The 24,125-nt window shown below is 45.3% G+C and overlaps 1 protein-coding gene across 2 annotated transcripts in view; it reads right to left on the bottom strand.

The window, feature by feature from the left end:
* Positions 1–24,125, bottom strand: part of LOC137570963 (phospholipase B1, membrane-associated-like) — a 183,190-nt gene that overhangs the window by 117,321 nt on the left and 41,744 nt on the right. For both annotated transcript variants that reach the window (XM_068279650.1, XM_068279651.1), the window contains 8 exons: positions 21,896–21,956; positions 17,220–17,300; positions 9,295–9,360; positions 8,621–8,721; positions 7,059–7,140; positions 5,930–6,034; positions 3,960–4,055; positions 174–245 (listed from right to left, as the gene is read on the bottom strand). In XM_068279650.1, coding sequence (XP_068135751.1) covers positions 174–245; positions 3,960–4,055; positions 5,930–6,034; positions 7,059–7,140; positions 8,621–8,721; positions 9,295–9,360; positions 17,220–17,300; positions 21,896–21,956 — 664 coding nt within the window. The remainder of the gene's footprint in view (positions 1–173; positions 246–3,959; positions 4,056–5,929; positions 6,035–7,058; positions 7,141–8,620; positions 8,722–9,294; positions 9,361–17,219; positions 17,301–21,895; positions 21,957–24,125) is intronic.

Here is a 24,125-nt window from a genome sequence, read left to right as displayed (position 1 = left end):
GTATGTGAAAATATGCTCAGTAACGTAAGTCAAAAGCAATGCCAGTGACTTGCATCAGAAATGCGGCGAACGCAAATTCCCAGAACCGTAATTTGCAAACAAATTCTGTCATATGTGAAAGGTGCCTTATTTAGCACAGTATCTTACAAGTTTGGGCATTTCTCTGCTCCTACCTCTGGGGGGCAGACTATACTGAGGTCTTCATCCAGCGCCTGGTTATTGGTCTTCTGGCCAACAGGCTCAAACTAGAAGGAGAGACATTTATCATCACAAATATGAACATGCAGATTGGGCAACCTCAACAATGTAAAACAGCACTTCTGCAGAAATAAGCCCCACCCCCAGCATGACTGAGTTTATACCTGCTGCTGCTTCCTATTTCCATGTGCAAAGCGGTAATCTGGCAGACCCACAGTCTACTCTAGAATAATACTCTTCATTTTTGTTTAAATCAAGGCCAGATTTATACTATGTGTGCGCCTAGACCAAGTATGTTGTGGTTCCCCTTCCATGTGCAGCCCCTCTACCATGTGTATCATCCATGTCCAGCAGCCCCTCCCATTCCATGTACAGCCCCCTCTTCCATCTGTATCATCCATGTACTGCAGCCCCTCCCATTCCATGTACAGCCCCATCTTCCATCTGTATCATCCATGTACTGCAGCCCCTCCCATTCCATGTGCAGCCCCCTCATCCATGTGTATCATCCATGTGCTGCAGCCCCCATTCCATTCCATGTGCATCCCCCTCTACTATCTGTATCATCCATGTACTGTAGCCCCTCCCATTCCATGTGCAGCCCCTCTTCCATGTGTATCATCCATGTCCAGCAGCCCCTCCCATTCCATGTGCAGCCCCCTCTTCTAACTTCCATGTACAGCAGCCCCCCTCTCATTCCATGTGCAGCCCCTCTACTATCTGTATCATCCATGTACTGTAGCCCCTCCCATTCCATGTGCAGCCCCTCTTCCATGTGTATCATCCATGTCCAGCAGCCCCTCCCATTCCATGTGCAGCCCCCTCTTCTAACTTCCATGTACAGCAGCCCCCCTCTCATTCCATGTGCAGCCCCCTCTTCTAACTTCCATGTACAGCAGCCCCCTACCATTCCATGTGCAGCCCCCTCTTCTAACTTCCATGTACAGCAGCCCCCTCCCATTCCATGTGCAGCCCCCTCTTCTAACTTCCATGTACAGCAGCCCCCTCCCATTCCATGTGCAGCCCCCTCTTCCAAGTGTATCATCCATGTACTGTAGCCCCTCCCATTCCACGTGCAGCCCCCTCTTCCATGTGTATCATCCATGTACAGCAGCCCCTCCCATTCCATGTGCAGCCCCCTCTTCTATGTGTATCATCCATGTACAGCAGCCCCCTCCCATTCCATGTGCAGCCCCCTCTTCTATGTGTATCATCCATGTACAACAGCCCCTCTCTTTCATGAACAGCTCTCTTGGGCATCAGTTTCCCTTTCCATGTGTTGTTCCCCATTTTCAGCTTCTTCTTTATGTAGCAACCTCTCTTTCATGTCCAGGTGCCCCCTGGTGCTGCAGCCACCCAAGGCCCGGGCCTTTGTTGCCTTTCCTGAAATCTGGCTATGGTTTACCTACACAAACCAGGAGGATCAACTTGAACTTTCGATGTCTTACAGCCCATGTTGGCAAATAAAGTTTTCACTTTTTCCCTTTTGCCCCTCAGCTTAAAGGGAATCTAAACTGAGATGGATATGGATTTTTCCTTTTACAATAATACCAGTTGCCTGACTCTCCTGATGATCCTGTGTCTCCAATACTTTTAGCCACAGCCCCTCAACAAGCATGCAGATCAGGTGCTCTGACTGAAGTCAGACTGGATTACCTGCATGCTTGTTTCAGGCGTGTGATTCAGCCACTACTGGAGCCAAAGAGATCAGCGGGAATGACTAGCAACTGGTATAAAAGGAAACATCCATATCCCTCTCAGTTAAGGTTCCCTTTAACAAGCAGAGTCAGTTAACCCTACGCACATTCACGTGCAATTGTTCATACAAATGCTTTCACAGAACTCAATCATCCAGGAAGCACTGCTATCCCTGCAGTTAAGTTAGAAGCCAAGGTCTTGGTACAAAAGAATACATTCCGTTGCGCAGTGACCTACACAGCACAGAGGTACCTCAGTATTCGTAGGTGTAGGTGACTATGTAAGAGAATGTATGTTTTTGTACCAAGACCCCGGCTTTCAGGGCATCACTGGGGGGACTGCTGTATGGGGCCCCCATGTGAATCTGGGGCCTGGTGAACAGTGCCACACATGAGCTGCCCATGTTGAATGAGATGAGAGGTGTCGGGAGGCTCATCCTGGAGTACCCTGGTCAGTTAATGTACAGTGACCAGATTTTTCTTGGCTCAACCTGGGACGGGAAGAGGGTGCTAGTGTGGTGAGCAAAGTGCGGTGCTCCGAAAAATGGGCGTGTCCATGATATGGTGTGGGTGGAGCAAACTAATGTAACTCTGAGGCAGTGGGCCAGAGTTTCCTCCCAAAACACAGATATGCAAAGTGACCCTAAAGGTAATTAGGCAATGTTCCCCTGATGCTACATTATTAGCATATCATTTAATAATTATGGCCCCTAAAATGCTAAATGCTGCAACAATAACCCCAAAGTAGCAAATGCAGTCTCCATAACCATCAAATAATAACTACAGCAACCGTTACCTCTGACACATGAATGGCAAGAACTGTTGCCTCCGACAAATGAATTGCAATAAGAGCTGGTCCACACTAGGTCCGGAAACGTATCCGTGGCTGCGTTTTTCAAACCTGATGAAAAACGGAGTCCCGGATACTAATGTTTAAAATAGCAGCCAGCCTCACCTAAGTAAAAAACGGATCCGTCTGCGTTTGCGGGGACCCGTTTTCAAAACCTGAACGGAAGGTCCGGATCTGCTGCATTTTCACGCAACGGATCAGGACCACGGATACACGCAGGGGTAGTGAAAGCAATGAGAAAACGCATCTCCAGCTCCACAGGCAAAAAACGGATGTGAAACCGGATAGCCTGAGCTTTCTGATTGGCCCAAAAAAATCCTCCCACTCCTTCCTAATGATAGAGACGTTTTCTGTCAGGGAAAAACTGAACGGAAACTGATGCAAAACTGATGCACTTTCATCAGTTTGCAGTACGGTGGGTACTTCCCCTAATCTTCCCCGGATCCGGACTGCAGTGTCCGTCCTGCAACTGTGTCTAGTGTGGACCCAGCCTAACTGTTAGCTCCGACAAATGAAATGCAACTACCGTTACCTGTGACACATGAAATGCAGCAGAAAATGATTACTCCAACTCCGCAAATGGTAAATGAGGCAAACATTATCTCATACAGCCACAGAGTCCCACGGCTGGGACACCCGGCGGCCAAAAGTGGGACATAACCTGGGACAGGGGACCCTGAACCTGGGACGTGTCCCAGGTAAAACAGGACATCTGGTCAGGGTAGTTAATGATTAAAGTAAACCTGAGTCAAATGAGAGAAAAGGATTTTTACTTACCTGGGGCTCTTTCCAGCCCCCATTAACTTCCTTGATACCCTTCTGTTCCGATCTATTGTGCTCCTGTGAAGTCCACACAATCCAGCTGGGTTGCAGGGCACCACGCATGAACTGTCCTAGGCCAAGTGCCTCCTCCATCACACTCCCACAGCCATGGGAGTGCGCAAAAAGCAGTGACATGGACATTAGTGTGTTCAGGCCTTCAAAGATTGTGATTTGCCACGTGAGGCCAGAGGGGAGTGGGCCCAGTTGGTTTGCCCAGTATGGGGCCCAAAAATTTCTGTTGGCGGCCCTGCCTCTGACAGATTAATACAAAAACCCAAAGAAGCTCAGAGTGAGGTTTTCTAGAGACAAGAACCACTTGAGATCTAGAAAAGTGTTTATTCCTCAAGACAGAACCATACAGAGCATAAAAGGCAGCACATTGCAGATCTCACCATATTTTTCCATAACGCGCGAGCGCTCAGAGCGTGAGCTTTCCCGCCAAAATGAAAGCAGTCGGGCGACATGAAAGACCTGTCCGGAGAGCCATCCTGAAAATAAAGACAAGCAGGTAAAAAATCATCTCGCCTGTGTCTATAACAAGAAGATATTTCAGAAATGAATTTGTAGCATATCTCTAGGCATGTCTTTGTGTTGTCATTTTCTAAACTGGCACTAAGTGGCACTAATTGGGGGTTGAAAATACTTTTTTTTACAGTTGTAGTTCTGGGGACAACCTCTAGATGGTGCTCTTAAAGGACTACAATCTAATATCTCAAATTTAGAATACATGTGTACAAATACTTATATGAAGTACGTACATTATCTCCCAGATTAAAATGCCTGTAAATTACTTTTTCTCCTATGTGCCTGTAGCAACTACAGTAGGCAATAAAAATCTGACCGATCTGACTGGTTTTGGACTAGTCCATTTCCTCCTGGGAGGGTCCTTTTTTTAGACTTTTCTTTATTTTCAAAAGCACTTTCTGAATGGTAAGTCCAACTGCCTAGATAGTGTACAAGTAGGAAGGGTGGCTTGTATCTTTGAATAGATCCTTTCCTCATAATTCTTTTGTAAAGAATAAAATAAATACTGAGAATCCCCCATGAGGAGCTGGAATAGTCCAACACCTGTCAGATCAGTCAGATTTGTATTGCCTAACGTAAGCAACAGCAACATTGGAGAAAGAAAATGAATAGTGTCTTTTAACCACTTAAGTACCAGCGGTCTCTGCCCCCTTAAGGACTAGAGACCGCTGGTACAAGAAACAGCGAAATACCGACCGCACTTACCCGCCGCAATCACCACCACCGCCTCACGTCGGGAACCTGGGCCACCCAGTCTGCCGTTTCTATGACGGCAGAGTTCCTGTGAGCTGGTCAGGAGCCGCTTTCATTGGCTCCTGACTATCAATGTAAGCCAATGGGAGCGGCTTACATTGATAGACAGGGTCAAGAGCCAACGAAAGTGTCTCCTGACCTGCTCACAGGGCTCTGCCGTTACAGAGACGGCAGAGCGAGTGGGGAGACAGTGGCGAGATCGTCAGGAGCGACGAAAGAGGCGAGAAAACGTGGAATCGGTTGATTGAGATTCTACGCCCCCTGCCAGCCAGGTAGCCACCAAAACAGGGCGTAGATTTCAATCATCAAGGTCCTAAAGTAGTTAATCTGGGAGAAATGAATTTCTTATAAGTATGTACTGTGTTTTCAATGTTACAATTGCTCGCAATAGTGGTCCTTTAACTATTCTCAGAACTCTTTTCCACTCGCAGCATTTTGCGATGCGATTCCGATTGCTGTCACACTATGTACTCACTAAACTGATGTTTCCATTACTGGGATGTTTGCAATGCTATTTTTCTCAATCGTAATGGTCATGCCTGCTGCATTTTTTCTGCACTTGAGCTTCTATACAAAGTAACATTCCATTAAAAATATTTTTTTTCTTTCACTAGAAATCGCAAAAGCACCACAATCACTGTAGTGAAGAATGGGAAAAAAATCTATTGAATCGCAACAGGATCGTGATCCCGTTTCTCAGTGGAAAACAGCCCTCAGTGTTTTTAGCTAGTCACTCCTCAGAGACAGCCTTGTATGCACACTAGACTGTTTTCGGCCAAGGCGGGTAGGAGCACCCCTGCTGATAATCTAGTATACGTACAGTGGCCCCAACTCTGATTCTGGAGTGCCAAATGATCTCGGTCGAGGACAGACTGAGGGTATTGTTCTCCTCTTTATCCCACCAACTCTTTGCCACCCCATTGTGTGTTGCGCTATTGCTAATCCACTCCATCCACAGCAACAGAACGCATTGCATTGCATTGCTAGCCTCTACAGAACTCAACCCTAAACTGTCGCCTGGGAGTCAAGTCCAGATCCATGAGGGTGGCAGTAGCAGTTGGTAATCCGGCTAGGTCTATCTTACCTCTTTTAGTGGGAGTTCCATATGTTCCAGGAACGGCTGAACAACGACAGTGAAATCCTCTTTTGTGTCGTACATTCCGGTGTCCACCAACTGGCGGGTTTTTTCCTGAGAAGATATATTTTTGCTTTATTATTTGGGACATACAGTATTTACTAGGGTTGTCCATGGGCGTACCAGAACTTGTGGAGACGCGTTTGATCACATGATGGGTTTGTAAGACACTAATTTGCTGGTGACAATCATGTGTCATTTCTGTTTTCTATGGAGGCTAAAGCAGAAAGTGATCTCAGCCAATCTGAACCGTACAATTCTGCCACCTGGTCAGGATGGTGGTTTCATTAACATGTGTGGTACTGTAAAGCGGCGCAAAGTCTAACGTGCGCCGCATAATGAAGTATATACAGTAATAATCAATGTTTTACATTGCGCTCACGTGATCTGACTTTGCATGCTAACTATCATTATCACGTGAAGTCAGTGCAGTTCACGGTACTTTGCAATGCGAAGCGCTTGCGCGCAAAACTTTACGCGCAACCTCTTATGCGCATGTTAGCACGTGCAAAGCTTGTTAGCAAGTGCAAAGTGGCTTTTCACTGGCGTGCTAACACGCTTTAGTGAACCAAGCTCTGTGTGTACACGTATGAGCCTTTTTATAAGGAATGGGGAAATAGTGGTCTTTATGTGACTGGGCCATGGGCTAATAGAGGTGACCAGTGCTGCAAGGGAGTCTGGTTAGGCACCAGGCAGAGTAGGATTAAGAACAGATGGGGCCCAAGGCATGGTAGTAGCTTTGGCTCCTCTTTTTGATAAGGTGAGGTGGAAGAGGACTTAGAGGACGTGGCAACTGGGGCCCTTTGACATCCGTGAGGCCCCAGGCACCTTGTGGATAATCTTGTTCTGGTTCCAGGTGAGGAATATACACAGAAAACACTCTTTCCTCCTCCACTTCAGAATGATAGTCCTGATTACCTTTTTCCCAAAAAAATCAGATTCAGAATCACAATTTCCATGCCTGGAACAGTTTTGCCAGCTTGGACCATCCATGGTAATCAGTGATTTTTATGCTTTAGGGAGGCTAGTAGGTCTTATTTCACAATCTATACAATGTCTTTGTATTTTATATGCTTACCTGATACTCCTTGTTGTACTTTTTTAAATTTGCTATTTCCAGAGAGTCTTCAGCGCTGTCCACCACGCAACCGCACAACTTACTGCAGAAAACACAAAACAATTTCCAAGAATGTTCAGAAAAGTCTTATCACACTGCAGGATATCAGTACAATAAACCAACCTTTCTGTCATTGTCCTGAGACCCCCAAGTGTCAGTGTTCCGAGACCCCCAAGTGTCAGCGTTCCGAGACCCCCAAGTGTCAGTGTTCCAAGACCCCCAAGTGTCAGTGTTCCGAGACCCCCAGGTGTCAGTGTTCCAAGACCCCTAAGTGTCAGTGTTCCGAGACCCCCAAGTGTCAGTGTTCCGAGACCCCCAAGTGTCAGTGTTCCGAGACCCCCAAGTGTCAGTGTTCCGAGACCCCCAAGTGTCAGTGTTCCGTGACCCCCAAGTGTCAGTGTTCCGAGACCCCCAAGTGTCAGTGTTCCGTGACCACCAAGTGTCAGTGTTCCTAGACCCCCAAGTGTCAGTGTTCCAAAACCCCCAAGTGTCAGTGTTCCGAGACCCCCAATTGTCTGTGTTCCAAGATCCCCAAGTGTCAGTGTTCCTAGACCCCCAAGTGTCAGTGTTCCTAGACCCCCAAGTGTCAGGCCAGTTTCACAATGCTAACCAACGGTAGGAAAGCATTGCGGTGATGATCGCATTGCACTGCAACACCAACTGTGGCAAAGTTATCGCAATGCGCTGCACCCTGGCAATGCATTACCTAGGTAATAAAGCATGTTGCACTAACTGCGCAACGCACATTACAGGGCAAAGTGCCGCATGCTTCTTGTGCGCGGCAATGTTACCGGCATTTACTGAATACACCCCATAATCCTGAACTAGTCTCTACTTTTCCCTATTGTTCTGGCACCTATTGGGTATCCAGGGCCCCATACACCTTAATCTCTAGTTATTTGGCTTGCTGCCATGTATCCCCTTTTCTTATTTCTCTCTGCTTCAAACACAGTAGGGGAATGATAGCTGAGTGTGTTGTCCGACCCTTCCTACGCTGTGCCCTAAGGCTGGAGCCTCTCTGGCCTCTGCCTCAGCCCAGCCCTGCCTGGTGCATCTTCTAGCCCCCTGCAGTTCATTTGCTCCCTAGATGTCCTTCTGGTCCCCTCTGTTGGGCCGCTATGAAGTCTACAATACAGCTGAGTTGAGCATCACTGTACATGCACAGCCCCGGCCGCCAGAACCACCTGTTCACTATCCAGCGGTTGTGAGTGTTCTGAACAGGCAAAATTACAGTCTTAACAAATTGTGCATGCGCAAAATGCTCCTAGCCACAGGAGCACGATTAGGTAATGAATGCAGCCGGGACCGTGCATGCACAGTCAAATCGTGGATTTTAGAGGGCTGACAGTGGCACAACTTAGGGGACAAGATGGACACCGAGGGAGCTGATGGACTACAGGAAGGAGCCCTAGGTAAGTATAAATCCCTTTGACCCATTTTGTTTCAGGTACACTTTAAGGGAACACACAATGTGAGATATGGATGTATTGAGAAGTGCAGATCATTACTATGGTCCTCCTTACCTCATGAGTCGTGGTGGGCAGGAAGTCCTCTTGTCGGAGTAGAGTTGCCTCAGAGGCAGAATGTTCAGCATGCTCACCAGGTTCACAAACATCCTTGGGACCTGGAAAATGAACACAAGTTTCTGCAATAAGTACGGATACAAACAATCGTGTTGTACTCAATATTGTTTACGTTGTCTTCCTTACGTTCGACATGCTCCTTCACATGTGTAGACTTTAGATTTACAATAGCGGCTAAAGTTAATGGAAAATAAATGCTATACTGACGCTGCCACACATTTGACCCTGAGGTTAGGTGCGGTGGTAGAGCAATGGCCTTTCACATAGTAAATTTACACTGCGGGATGCCCATCAGACGCTCCAAGATGCAGCAAGTGAGACCCACCTAGCCCAACACCAATCAAACATTTATGTCCCGCTTAAGTGTGAACACCATCACTGAACCTCCATGAACCCCCAACAACAACTGAACCTCCACCAACAAGCGTGGAACAACACCTGGAGCAAGCATGCAGCCAGTGGAGAGAACACCTGATCTGCATACGGGTTCTGGCTGGGTCAGTGTTTACAGGCAGAGAGCAAAAAGTAATATTAAAAAAAAGTACAGTAAGTTAGCAGCAACAGCCTCCATATTCCCAATGTAGTTTTTTTAGTTTGACTCAGACGATAAATACCTCTTTGTGAAGGTAATCCAGAGCCAGCTTGATTCTGTTTACATAATTTTCTGGATAACGGTCGATCTGTAGAAAAGAAAAAGGCTGAATAACTGCACTTCACTTTTGAGAGATTCTTTTAAAGGGAATCTGAAGTGAAAATAAACTTATGATAATGATTTGTATGTGTAGTACAGCTAAGACATAGAACATTAGCAGCACAGATATGAGTCTCATATTGTTTCCAGTACAGGAAGAGTTAAGAAACTTCACTTGTTATCAGGGTCGGAGTGGGCCACAGTAGTACAGTTTTTTCCCTTGGTGGGCCCCCCCTCCAGGTCTCTGGTGGGCCCCCCCTCCTTGTCTGACAGAGCTCCAATTGCTGCCTGCAGCACAAAAATTCTCTTCTCAGTGCTGTAATCACTCATGCTGAGAGCAGTGGCGTAGCTAAGGAGCTGTAGGCCTCAATGCAAATTTTACAATGGGGCCCCCCCAAGCACTCTATACATAACAATTGATATGACGCACCAAAACCTGCCAATGGCAACTACAGTGGAGCTGGGAAAAAAGGGCGCATGCTGCTAGTGGACAAAAAGGGCGCCGCCATTCACTCCCATAATAAATAGCGTTTAATGGGCGCCGAGTAGGAAAAAAGGGCGCCGGAGCTAAATAAAGTTTATAAACGGCGCCAGGAGCTAAATAAAGTTTACAAACGGCGCCCGGCGATGTTTAATGATTTATAACTGAACTTGTGGTGATTTACGTTTATAAAATGCACCCGTGCCGAATAACGTTTATGAAAATACTAAACATATTTATCTTATTTAAATAATTAAAACATTATTTAAAGTTTTATCCCTTACTGTTTGTAAAACATTATTATTCACAAAATAAAGCGATCAGTACGTAACGTAAATTGCAAAATATTTTTTGAATCCACAATTAGTAAAACATTATTATCCACATAATAAAGGGGGGTCTTTAGAGATGAGCCGAAATTTTCGAAATTTCGAACTGCTTTTATTACGAATGCGAAATTTAACATTACGACCCAAATTCGTAATTTTGTAATTAATTTTCAAATCGTAATTTACAATTTCGTAATCGAAATTTCACTCCCGTAATAACGAATTTCGTGTCTTCAACCGAAATTTTACTTTTTCAGGTTTGTAAGAGTTTCTATCCCTCTAGATGCCTAAAATGAATAGCACAGCCAGTCAGTCCTCCTCCTCCTCCTCCTCCTCTCTCTCTCTCTAGAGATCTGTAGTATTTCAAAACCATACTCACATTCATGACATGTCCAGGGATCAAACCCAGGCCAACCACATGGAAGACAGCTATGCTCACCACCATACCACCAAACACACACTAAATAGACTGCTAACCTAAATCTTACTTGTAGACAGTCATATGAGACACATGCTGGGTGCAGGGCTTTGTGATTGGACCATGGACCATGCGATAGAGTGAGGTGCAAAAATGAAATCATGCCTAGCAGAGGATGGTTTCACAATGCTAAATGCTAGGCTGGCTGTGGTGCAATTGGTTAGTGTGTCTGGCTGGTAACAGCAAGGTTACAGGTTCGATTCCATCCAGGCATGTCTTTTCCTTTTGAGTTCAACAGTTGTCCAAACACCGAGCACAAAGTTTTGCATGCGTAAAGTTTTACGCACGCAAAATACCCCATGGGGTTCAATGGCGCAGCGCGCGCACGCAAAAGGAAAAGACATGCCTGGATGGAATCAAACCTGTAACCTTGCTGTTACCAGCCAGACACACTAACCAATTGCACCACAGCCAGGCTAGCTGTGACCTAACTCTACATGGCTATCTGGGGCTCTGTTGGCTCTGTTTGGACAACTGTTGAACGCAAAAGGAAAAGACATGCCTGGATGGAATCGAACCTGTAACCTTACTGTTACCAGCCAGACACACTAACCAATTGCACCACAGCCAGGCTAGCTGTGACCTAACTCTACATGGCTATCTGGGGCTCTGTTGGCTCTGTTTGGACAACTGTTGAACGCAAAAGGAAAAGACATGCCTGGATGGAATCGAACCTGTAACCTTGCTGTTACCAGCCAGACACACTAACCAATTGCACCACAGCCAGGCTAGCTGTGACCTAACTCTACATGGCTATCTGGGGCTCTGTTGGCTCTGTTTGGACAACTGTTGAACGCAAAAGGAAAAGACATGCCTGGATGGAATCGAACCTGTAACCTTGCTGTTACCAGCCAGACGCACTAACCAATTGCACCACAGCCAGCCTAGCATTTAGCATTGTGAAACCATCCTCTGCTAGGCATGATTTCATTTTTGCACCTCACTCTATCGCATGGTCCATGGTCCAATCACAAAGCCCTGCACCCAGCATGTGTCTCATATGACTGTCTACAAGTAAGATTTAGGTTAGCAGTCTATTTAGTGTGTGTTTGGTGGTATGGTGGTGAGCATAGCTGTCTTCCATGTGGTTGGCCTGGGTTTGATCCCTGGACATGTCATGAATGTGAGTATGGTTTTGAAATACTACAGATCTCTGGAGAGAGAGAGAGAGAGAAGGTTGGTTGGTTGGTTGGTTGGTTGGTTATTCATTTTAGGCATCTAGAGGGATAGAAACCTTTGCAAACTTTAAAATACTAAATTTCGTAATTACGAAAATTTGCGTAATTTGCGAAAATTACGAAATTTCGATTACTGTTAAAATCGTAATTGTAGTAATTTCGCAAAATTTCGGAAATTCGTAATTAGGTCATTACGCTCATCCCTAGGGGTCTTAGGTTTAGGCACCAACAGGGGGGTCTTAGGTTTAGGCACCAATAGGGGGGTCTAGGGGTTAGGGGTAGGTACAGGGAGGGGTACTTAGGCAACAACAGGGGGGGTCTTAGGTTTAGGCACCAACAGGGGGGTCTTAGGTTTAGGCACCAACAGGGGGTCTTAGGTTTAGGCATTAACAGGGGGGTCTTAGGTTTAGGCACCAACAGGGGGGTCTTAGGTTTAGGCACCAAGAGGGGGGTCTAGGGGTTAGGGGTAGGTACAGGGAGGGTTACTTAGGCACCAACAGGGGGGGTCTTAGGTTTAGGCACCAACAGGGGGGTCTTAGGTTTAGGCACCAACAGGGGGGTCTTAGGTTTAGGCACCAACAGGGGGGTCTTAGGTTTAGGCACCAACAGGGGGGTCTTAGGTTTAGGCACCAACAGGGGGGTCTTAGGTTTAGGCATTAACAGGGGGGTCTTAGGTTTAGGCACCAACAGGGGGGTCTTAGGTTTAGGCACCGACAGGGGGGTCTTAGGTTTAGGCACCAATAGGGGGGTCTTAGGTTTAGGCACCAACAGGGGAGTCTAGGGGTTAGGGATAGGTACAAGTAGGGTTCTGTGTAACAGTAGGCTTAGGTATAGTTTTAGTAAAATTTTAGTAATAATTACTAATGTATTACAACACTTATTACGAACGTAGTTATATTTATATCATCTTTATAAACAATATTTTCAGATTTTATTATAAGAACAAACCATAAATGACGGTTATTCACAATAATATACAATTATAACAATTAAACATATATTATTGGTTTTTTTATAAACGTAATTATAAGTTTAACTTTTGAAACAGGGAAGATTAACGTTTTCACAATTTTCGATTTCATAAACATTATTTAATGATTTATAATTTTGTTAAACATTATTTGTAAACGAAATATAGCACACTATATTTATAAACCCTATTAATGATTAATTATTATTTAGAGTTTACACCCCGCGCCCTTTTTGTCCAGGCGCCCTTTTTGTACGTACGCACTACAGTGTCAGAGGTGCAAGAAGGGGATAGGAAATAGCTTGTTAATGATTACCACTGTTCAAAGTATCTATAGAAGTGATTATTATGAGCACAGGACCAATAGAGAGGTAATACTGTAGTTGAGGGAGGGTCCTTCAGGGCCCCTTTGGCCCAAGGGCTCCGATGCGGTCGCAACCTCTGCAAAGTAGGACATAATTTTATATTGAAGGAGGGGACTCTATGCAAAGTCTTGCTGGGCAGCAGTGTCTCTGAATTACAATGCTGCTAAGATCATGTACATTTGGCCCTGTCCATAATACATCTTGACCACGCCCACCTTCCGGTGCATGGTCACGCCCTTTTTTCACTGCAATGATGGGATGTGTGGGCCCCAGGTTGAAATTTCTTTGGTGGGCCCCCAGTGTCCCAGTCCGACCGTGCTTGTTATCTATGCAAAAGAGCTTCTCTGAGCTCTCTGACAAATTTAGTCAGCCACAGTGCCATTTTCTGAAGCACTTATACATCAAAGAAATACTGAAAGACAACTTGAGATACGATTTTACTGTAGGGATGTTCAAAGGGTCTGCTCTGTGTAGTTTGTAAACTGCAACCATTAGAGAATTATTATTATTATTATTTAGTATTTATATAGTGCCGACATCTTCCACAGCGCTGTACAGAGTACTTAACTGTCCCTCTGAGGGGTTCACAATCTAATCCCTACTATAGTCCTATGTCTATGCATGTATTGTATGTATCATAGTCTAGGGCCAATTTAGGGGGAAGCCAATTCATTTATCTGTATGTTTTTGGGATGTGGGAGGAAACCAGAGTACCCGGAGAAAACCCACGCAGACATGGGGAGAACATACAAGCTCCTTGCAGATGTTGACCTGGCTGGGATTCGAACTGAGGACCCAGCATTGCAAGGCAAGAGCACTAACCACTATGCCACTGTGCTGCCCAGAATGTTGTTTAAAAAAAATAAAAAAAATAAGAAGCCATAAAGCAGAAAATAAAAATATGAGACTCTTTTCTTTGCTACTAATATTATATTAATTATCTGTACTACACATACAATTCTTTATATCATAAGTGTTTTTTTCACTTCTGTGTCACCTTAAGATGTCGCAGTACAGTGTTACTGCTAACCAAGTCTGGTGGTACTGTATTATTATTATTTTTTATTTATACAGCCTCAACATCTACCGTAGCGCTGTACATAGTGCAAAACAAATATTGGGGAACATATATACATGAGAAATTCAAGACACATCATCATGACATCCAGCAATACAAGTACAAATAAATACATAGTTAATGTGTGCATAAGCAGCGCCAGGGGGGTGCTTTGGGGTGCTTGGACAAAAATAGTCCAAGCACCCCTGTGTCGCCGCTCGCCACCCGCTCTGTAATTAGAGCAATGCTACAAGAAAATGGCCACTGATGTCCACAAATGCGGACATCGGCGGCCATTTTCTTGTAGCTATCTAACTACAGAGGGAGAGGAGGCGGGGAGAAGCAGACAAGACTCCTGTGAGTGACGCAGGAGAGGAGGCAGCGTGGGAACGAGCATAGAGGTAGTGGTTGCCAGCTCAGAAAGGTACAAGATCGGTGGCCACGGGAACGGGCCGTGGGGGGAGATTTGGGCAGCTACTACCTATACTGGGGCAGCTACTACCTACACTGGGGCAGCTCTACTACCTACACTGGGGCAGCTCTACTACCTACACTGGGGCAGCTACTACCTATCCTGGGGCAGCTACTACCTATACTGGGGCATCTTCTCTACTACCTACACTGGGGCAACTCTACTACCTACACTGGGGTAGCTCTACTACCTATACTGGGGCAGCTCTACTACCCATACTGGGGCAGCTCTACTACCTATACTGGGGCAGCTCTACTACCCATACTGGGGCAGCTCTACTACCTATACTGGGGCAGCTCTACTACCCATACTGGGGCAGCTCTACTACCTATACTGGGGCAGCTCTACTACTCATACTGGGGCAGCTCTACTACCCATACTGGGGCAGCTCTACTACCTATACTTGGGCAGTTCTACTACCTATACTGGGGCAGCTCTACTACCCATACTGGGGCAGCTCTACTACCCATACTGGGGCAGCTCTACTACCCATACTGGGGCAGCTCTACTACCTATACTGGGGCAGCTCTACTACCTATACTTGGGCAGCTCTACTACCCATACTGGGGCAGCTCTACTACCCATACTGGGGCAGCTCTACTACCTATACTGGGGCAGCTCTACTACTCATACTGGGGCAGCTCTACTACCCATACTGGGGCAGCTCTACTACCTATACTTGGGCTGTTCTACTACCTATACTGGGGCAGCTCTACTACCCATACTGGGGCAGCTCTACTACCCATACTGGGGCAGCTCTACTACCCATACTTGGGCAGCTCTACCACCTATACTGGGGCAGCTCTACTACCCATACTTGGGCAGCTCTACTACCTATACTGGGGCAGCTCTACTACCTATACTGGGGTAGCTCTACTACCTATACTGGGGCAGCTATACTACCAATTGTGGGGCAGCTACTACCTATACTGGTGCAGCTCTACTACCTATACTGGGGCAGCTATACTACCCATACTAGGGCATCTACCCTACCTACACTGGGGCAGCAATTCTACCTACACTGGGGCAGCTATACTACCTATACTGGGGCAGCTATACTACCTATACTGGGGCAGCTATACTACCTACACTGGGGCAGCTATACTACCTACACTGGGGCAGCTCTACTACCTACACTGGAGCAGCTCTACTACCTATACTGGAGGAGCTCTACTACCTACACTGGGGCAGCTATACTACCTACACTGTGGCAGCTATACTACCCATACTGGGGCATCTATACTACCCATACTGGGGCAGCTATATACCCATACTGGGGCAGCTATACTACCCATACTGGGGCAGCTATGTTACCTATACTGGGGCAGCTATACTACACATACTGGGGCAGCTATACTACATATACTGGGGCAGATCTACCACCTATACTGGGGCAGCTCTACTACCTACACTGGGGCAGCTCTATTACCTATAGTAGGGCAACTATACTACCTATACTGGGGCAGCTATACTACTTATACTGGGGAACTATACTACCTATACTGGGGCAAGTATATTACCTATACAAGCCCACTTTCCAGTGCATAGACACGCCCCTTTCAGCCACACCCCTGTGTTTGGTCACACCCCCTTTTTTCCGGCTTCGGCTTGAGATACCACTAAATTGGTACACGTTCATATAATAAATTACAGCAAAATAAGAAACAATAGAAGGAGGTCTCTGCTCTTGCCAGCTTACAATCTAGAGGGTAGTGGGGTAAAAACAATAGGGAAGGAGATACAGGAGTTAGCGGATGAAGTCGTGATCCTCAGTTGCGACCTACAGAAAATTATTAACTCGCAATCTCACTCACGTAGCCTGAAGTGTTCTGCACAGGCGCCTGTGCAGAACACTTCAGGCCATGTGAGTGCGATTGCAAGCAGCGGGGTGGCGAGCGGCACAGCTGCGCGCTGGTGCAGAAGTTCCCAACCTGGCGAGGTCTGCATCTCCAACGGAGGGGATCCCGGAGCACAGGAGCTGTGGCGAGGGACAGATTGGCTGTCAGGGGCTGGAGGAAGCCCCAGGTAAGTAGATCTCGTTTTTTTGTCCTGAGTGAAGATGGTCACTAACTACATAACTACTGATAGAGATTGGTGACAGTGTGTGATGACTGACAGAGATTAGGGGGTGCAACTGTATTTAAATGTTACATTTCACAATAATACAACCGGTTAAGCAAAAATGATAGGATTTTCCCCTCCTCACAGGAAAATAAGCCCATGGAAGTTTTCTGTATGCAAAATGGTAAGCTGTTGCTGTGGTTCCTAGGAAACATAAGTTTAAACTTTTGGCAGGTTAGAAAATGTACAGATGCTGCTAGGCTGCTAGGCTAGAACAAAACAGTCATTTTTAGTAGTGATCAGTTACATTATTCCCTGTGTAACATGGAGGAGGTGTTTTATCTGAACTTTATTTATTTTGAAGAATTCCTTTAAAGGGTAATTGTATGTTATATACTGCTGGTGGAAGAACGGAGGTTTCAGCTGCCTCCAGAAATATTGAAGCTCGTTTACTTACCGGGTTATTGCAGACGCCGCACAGATCGTTCCCTCCAATAAAGATTGTAAGAAGCTTCCAGTCCTCTGCGTAATTAATTTTCTGACCAAAACAAATATATAATTATCTATGCAGAACTGTTATTATACATTCACAAGTACAGAAGTACAGAAGTAAATGAAATAAAGAAGAATGGTTAAAGACCAATATCATACATATGCATTTCTCCCACAGTAAAATTATAAATTACTTTTTTGCTATGTTGCTTTCACTTAAAGCAGGGGTCAGGAACCTTTTTGGCTGAGAGAGCCATAAACGCCACATATTTTAAAATGTAATTCTGTGAGAGCCATATAATAAGTTTCAAACTGTGACAGTAGGGCTCATGTCCCTGTTGCCATGGTGATGGGCATAAAGTTGATCTGCCAGGCAACGGAAGTGTCAGACACATCTTCAGCTTCTCTTAGGTTTCAGCAACATCAGCAATTTTCCCGAGAGCCAGACAGGAGAAATGCCGACTAACAGCTTGTACAATTAGCTAGCTGACTTGGGGGTTGATTCACTTTGTAGGACAAGATCCCTGCACTTTGGCCCAATAGGCTGCCTGTTAAGAGACAGGCAGCCTATTGGGCCAATCAAAGTGTGAGGATCTCATCCGACAAAGTCACTGGACCTGACAGGGCCCAGAGTGGGACAATTGGAGCAGCTGTTAGTTTTGGGGTAGCGAGAGTAAGTTAGTAGTGCATGCTACAGCTGTAGCGTGCCTACTTTGAAAATGTTACTTGCGCTGCCCACTAAGCTGCGTTGCTTGAGCGGCGTAGCTTAGTGAATCAACCCCTACTATTTGTATGTGAGCCAGATGCAGCCATCAAAAGAGCCACATCTGGCTCCAGAACCATAGGTTCCCTACCCCTGACTTAAAGGATAACATAACATTTAAAATTTATGTAAACACTCATAAATACGGTAAGAAGTACCGTACGTTTCTTCCAGTGTAAAATGAGCTATAAATTACTTTTCTCCTAGGTTTCTCTCAATTAGGTAGGTAGTAGAAATCTTACAGAACCGACAGGTTTTGGACTAGCCCATCTCCTCATAGGGGATTCTCAGGGTAGGAACACACTAGGCAGAATCGCATATGCGTTTTCCACTATGTGCTATGGAAAACACATGTGATTCTGCCTAGTGTGTTCTTACCCTCAGGCAGTAAAACACACTTATCTTTCAGTTTTCTGCGCACGTTTTTTCATAGCAGCTAATGTAATTGATACATAAAACTCACAAAGAGTGCAGAATCATGATGCAGAAAGTCCGTTTTTTTTCTGTGTGCGAAAAACACATTAAGTGTGAACTAGCCCATTGACTAACATTAGAGTTGGGCCGAACGGTTCGCCTGCGAACGGTTCCATGCGAACTTCCGTGGTTCGCGTTCGCGTCCCGCAGGCGAACCTTTGCGGAAGTTCAGTTTGCCCCATAATGCACCATGGAGGGTCAACTTTGACCCTCTACATCACAGTCAGCAGGCACAGTGTAGCCAATTAGGCTACACTAGCCCCTGGAGCCACTCCCCCCTACTAAAAGGCAGGCAGCGGCGACCATAACGGTCACTCGTGTGCCTGCATTAGTGAGAGTAGGGCGAGCTGCTGCACACTCTCTCTCATAGGGAAAGATTAGTTAGGCTTAGCTTGTCCCTGGCTGCATACCTGTTCTGTGAACCCACCACTGCATACCTGTACTGTGAACCCACCACTGCATACCTGTTCTGTGAACCCACCACTGCATACCTGTTCAGTGAACCCGCCACTGCATACCTGTTCTGTGAACCCACCACTGCATACCTGTACTGTGAACCCACCACTGCATACCTGTTCTGTGAACCCACCACTGCATACCTGTTCAGTGAACCCGCCACTGCATACCTGTTCTGTGAACCCACCACTGCATACCTGTTCAGTGAACCCGCCACTGCATACCTGTTCTGTGAACCCACCACTGCATACCTGTTCTGTGAACCCACCACTGCATACCTGTTCTGTGAACCCACCACTGCATACCTGTTCTGTTCAGTGAACCCGCCACTGCATACCTGTTCTGTTCAGTGAACAGTTTGTTGTGTCAGTGTGAAGCAGTACCTTAATTACACTCCCTGATTGATGTATACACATGCAAGATGTTTTAAAGCACTTTAGGCCTGTCATTTAGCATTCAATGTGATTTCTGCCCTTAAAACGCTGCTTTGCGTCAAATCCAGATTTTTCCCGGGGACTTTTGGCATGTATCCCACTCCGCCATGCCCCCCTCCAGGTGTTAGACCCCTTGAAACATCTTTTCCATCACTTTTGTGGCCAGCATAATTTTTTTTTTTTCAAAGTTCGCATCCTCATTGAAGTCTATTGCGGTTCGCGAACTTTAACACGAACCGAACCTTCCGCGGAAGTTCGCGAACCCGGTTCGCGAACCTAAAATCGGAGGTTCGGCCCAACTCTAATTAACAGGAGTTGTCAGTTTGTATGTGCAGAAAACGCGTACGAAAACAGTCAGGCAGGGAACACACTTGACTGTTTTCAAGCGCGTTTTCTGCACAGAAAAACTGAGAACTCATGTTAATCAATGGGCTAGTTCACACTTAGGTGGCCACTAATGATCCAATCTTTTTCATCCAATCTTACCATTTCTATGTAATATAAGGTAACTGCCTGAAGTATCCATTCAGCATATTCACTCAAGTTACCCTTATACTACATAGATTTGGTAAGATTGCATGGAAAAGATTGGATCATTAGTTGCCACCTTTACTGTGGTTTTCGCACGCAGAAAAAAAACTGACATTCTGCATGATGACTCTGCACATTTTGGCAGTTTCCTCTATCATTTACATCAGCTGCTGTGAAAAAACGCATGCGTTTTCCTGCATTAAAACACACTTGGTGTGCAGAAAAAGTATGCAGAAAAACGCGCGCGGAAAATGAAAGTCAAATGTGTTCCCTGCCTCAGAGTTTTCTTCTCAAAAGCACTTAGTGAATGGCAGTTGCTTCGTCCAACTGCCAAAAAAGTGTGCAGCGAGCAGGGAGGCTGGCCAGCATCTTTGTATAAATATTTTTCAAGGAGTGTCTTTACAAATAATAAAGGCCAAACCTGTTGGTTCTTTTACAGTTTTACTAACTACTGCAAGTGAAAGCAACATACTGTAGGAGAACAGTAATTTATAGCTTTTTTTACGCTAAAAGAATCATTCTTCTTATTTGTATGCGTTTACTTGTATTTTAAATTTTACAATTTTTTGCAATAGTGGTCATTTAAAATAGGAAGTAAGAAGCTGAAAGATCTGACAGATTTTGGACTAGTCCATAGCCTCATGGGGATTCTCAGCATTTCCTTTATTCTTTACAAAAGTACTTCCTTACTATACAAAGATGCCAGCCAGCTTCCCTACTCATTTGCACACTATAATTCCAGTTGAACTGAGCAATTTCCATTAAGAAATTGCTTTTGAAAATAAAAGAATTCCTGAGAACCCAAAATGAGTAGTTTTATTTTCCATTGTAAGTGACAGCGACATAGAAAAAAATAAATTTGTAGTGTATTCTACTCTGGAAGAAATTTACCTTGTATATGTATCTAACATTTTACAATTTTAAGCAATAATTGTCCTTTAATTGGTTCATGTTCCACGGTTTTTAACCCTTAAAGGAACCCTAAAGGCAGCCCCCTGGAGTTATCCTGTGCCCACGCCATCCTTCCAGAGACCCTTCAGCCAACAGCAGCGATCCCCGCAAAGCTGGCCCGGCACACACCTCCTCGCAGTTTCCCTATTGCCAGGAGCATTCTGCGCATGCGCAGTACGTGAAAATTGCTACTGCACATGCGCAGAGCACTCCTGGCAACGGGGGTGATGGTATAATATGTAATGCGGAAAAATACTTCTGAAAGTTCAAGTTATTTACATGAAATTGTATGTCATTAACTTTACGTTCATGTGCAAAGTTTTGCATTGGGAATACAAAAATTCACATTTCCATTGACTTGCAATTTATACCAACCACATGTCCATGCAAAAAGAAAAGACTACATGCATGCCTTTGTTTCACTGCAAACATTTCAGATGCAAAAGTCACACGTCAAATGCGATGCCATTGACTTGCTTTAGATGTGCGGCAAATGTAAATTCGCAAAAATGGAAATTGCACCCATCTCGGATACATAGAGCCAGGAGATGCACATGACACCAGAGATGTGACAGTTTCACATATACAGGAATACTCAGGAAGCCCCAGAATAGGAATGAAGGCCAGTCTAATTCTGGAGGATACAGAATGGGGAAGAGCTTACATTATAGTATGGTCTTTGGGAGGGATGTAGACCTCTTATTATGGGCATGGCCAGTGCTGCAACCCTATAAGAGAGGATACAGAATGGGGAGGAGCTTACATTATAGAGCGGTCCGTGGGAGGGATGTAGACCTCTTATTGTGGATGTGGCCAGTGCTGCAAAGGGAACTGGGAAGGTTCCTGGGGAAGGAGGAAACATGGAAATAGGATGTCCTATGAGAAACTACAAAGGGTTTTTCTTCCACCCCTTCTGTACTTTCGAAAATGTATTAAAATAACATTTTTCCTGATATTAGGTTTAAAATTCCCTTCCATAAAATTAATTGTCTAGCTTCGCCTCAGTTATAAAGTCTGATACATTCTACTTACCCCAGACTTGTTCAGTCTCGTCATTGCATCTACCAGCCTCTCCGCCTGCTCTAGCATATTCCTGCAATGGACAAGAGAACAGGGAGGTCACTTCTAGACTGACACGGAACCTGGAAATCCATTTACATTGGCTATCCATAGTGGTGGAAACTGAAGGCACTCACGGGACACCAAATAAAGCTGCTGGACAGTCTTTAGTGTATCTTGATGGAGAGTTTAAAGGTCCTTCATTAACTTGATTTCTATACATTTTGGTTTGTTTAAAAAAAAAAGTAAAAATACACTACAGTGATGTAAAAGCTGATTATTTCTGACTCAGTTCAGTATCCTCCACTCAGACTTCTCATTACTGAATTTTAAGAGAGGCTTCATTGTCTTTAAAAACACTGCTATAAAAATAAATCAGTGCTACAGAAATTGTTTCAAATGAGAACTCACAGATGCATAAAAACAATGACCCCAGAATCATATCAATTGCAGTAGTTTATTTCTGTATATCTGTGAGGCTTGGTGGTGTATTCTCCACAGTCAGCATGCAACGCATGAGCTGGCGTGGAGGAGGTACACACACTAGCACAAGGAAACAGGCTATCCCTAGTATAGTGGAGGGGAGGACTGACTCCAATAGGAGATTGTGGCGCACAGAGCCGGTGCAGATCTGACAGCCACAAACAATGCTTTCGTTATAACGTCTCAGCGCAAAGTAGCGCTGAGCGCATAAACCAGAACTGAGGAGATCAGGACAGGTAGACAGAATGAACGCTTGCTAGCTAGCGGCTACTTAGCGACAGTAAGCGTCCAAAAGCAGACAGACTGGAATGAGGCAGCCAATGCGATGCGGCGATGGCGTGCCTCACAAAGATAGGACAGGATAGTCAGAAAATAGCAGAATTAAGATAGATGAACGTAACACAGATAAATATACAATAAGTATGTTTTCCTAGCGTATTACAATTACAGCTATCAATGAAACTATTTGTAACGTCTGACTAACATATGTATATATCGGCAATGAACCGATATATGACATAAGCAGGAACGCTGACTAGGAATGGAGTAACACAGGGAACAGGACTCAGAAGGATTCGCTATCTCTTCGCAGAGATGAACGCAATCCACAAACGGTAACAGAACAGGATTCATAAGGATTCGTTATCTCTTCGCAGAGATGAACGCAATCCACAAACAGTAACAGAACAGGATTCAGAAGGATTCGTTATCTCTTCGCAGAGATGAACGCAATCCACAAACAGAACCAGGAGCAGGGTAACTACCTCAGCACGGGTGGTCACGGTACGCGCAACCTACCAAAACGTGCTGGAAAGCTGACTAACTGCACACAGGATATAAACAGTTCGTGTACGTATACATCAGCGACACTGATGTATTAACGTAACACAAATACAAGGAAAATAATAAACGTGCTGGTATGCATATATATTGGCAATGAACCAATATATGATGCAAAGACCAGCAAAGTATCTTTATAACAAGAAACACGATCGGGGGCTAAAGCGACAGCAAGACAGGCTTAAGCTGAAGCTATGAAAACCCAAGGAAACCCTGCAGGAAGCAGATCTTTATACTGAGGTCATCCAATGGGAGCAGACATCAGTGGCGTAGCTAAGGAGCTGTGGGCCCCGATGCAAGTCTTACAATGGGGCCCCTCAAGCACTCTATACATAACAATTGATACGGCGCACCAAAACCTGCCAATGGTAACTACAATGTCAGAGGAGCAAGAAGGAGATGGGGAACAGCTTGTTAATGATTACCACTATTCAAAGCTATCTATAGAAGTGATTATTATGAGCACAGGACCAATAGAGAGCTAATACTGTAGTTGAGGGAGGGCCCTTCGGGGCCCCTCTGGCCCAAGGGCCCCGATGCGGTCGCTACCGCTGCACCCCCTATTGCTACGCCCCTGGCAGACATGCAGATTCCCACACAGGTGAATGATAATCAGTCACAAGCTGACAGCAGGGAAAGACAGACAAAGCTATGCAACTTGCATGGAAATAGATCAGAACTGCCTGAGCTGCAGCACTACTACTTCCAGTAATAGCTGCTGCAGCAGCGATCATTACAATATCTAGTTTCTTTTACTGCATGTAAATTCCAGTAAATCTTTGCTGAAACATGCAGCTTTTTAGCTCCACATGCAGGCTTTACTGACCAGAGCAAACATTCTGTGCCAAGCAGAAAAAGGACTTCTGTAAAGAGCAGAAGA

Source organism: Hyperolius riggenbachi, chromosome 4 (assembly GCF_040937935.1).
Source record: "Hyperolius riggenbachi isolate aHypRig1 chromosome 4, aHypRig1.pri, whole genome shotgun sequence".
NCBI classification, from domain to species: domain Eukaryota; kingdom Metazoa; phylum Chordata; class Amphibia; order Anura; family Hyperoliidae; genus Hyperolius; species Hyperolius riggenbachi.
Note: the sequence above shows the minus strand (reverse complement) of the source record. Positions and strands in the feature narration are given on the sequence as shown.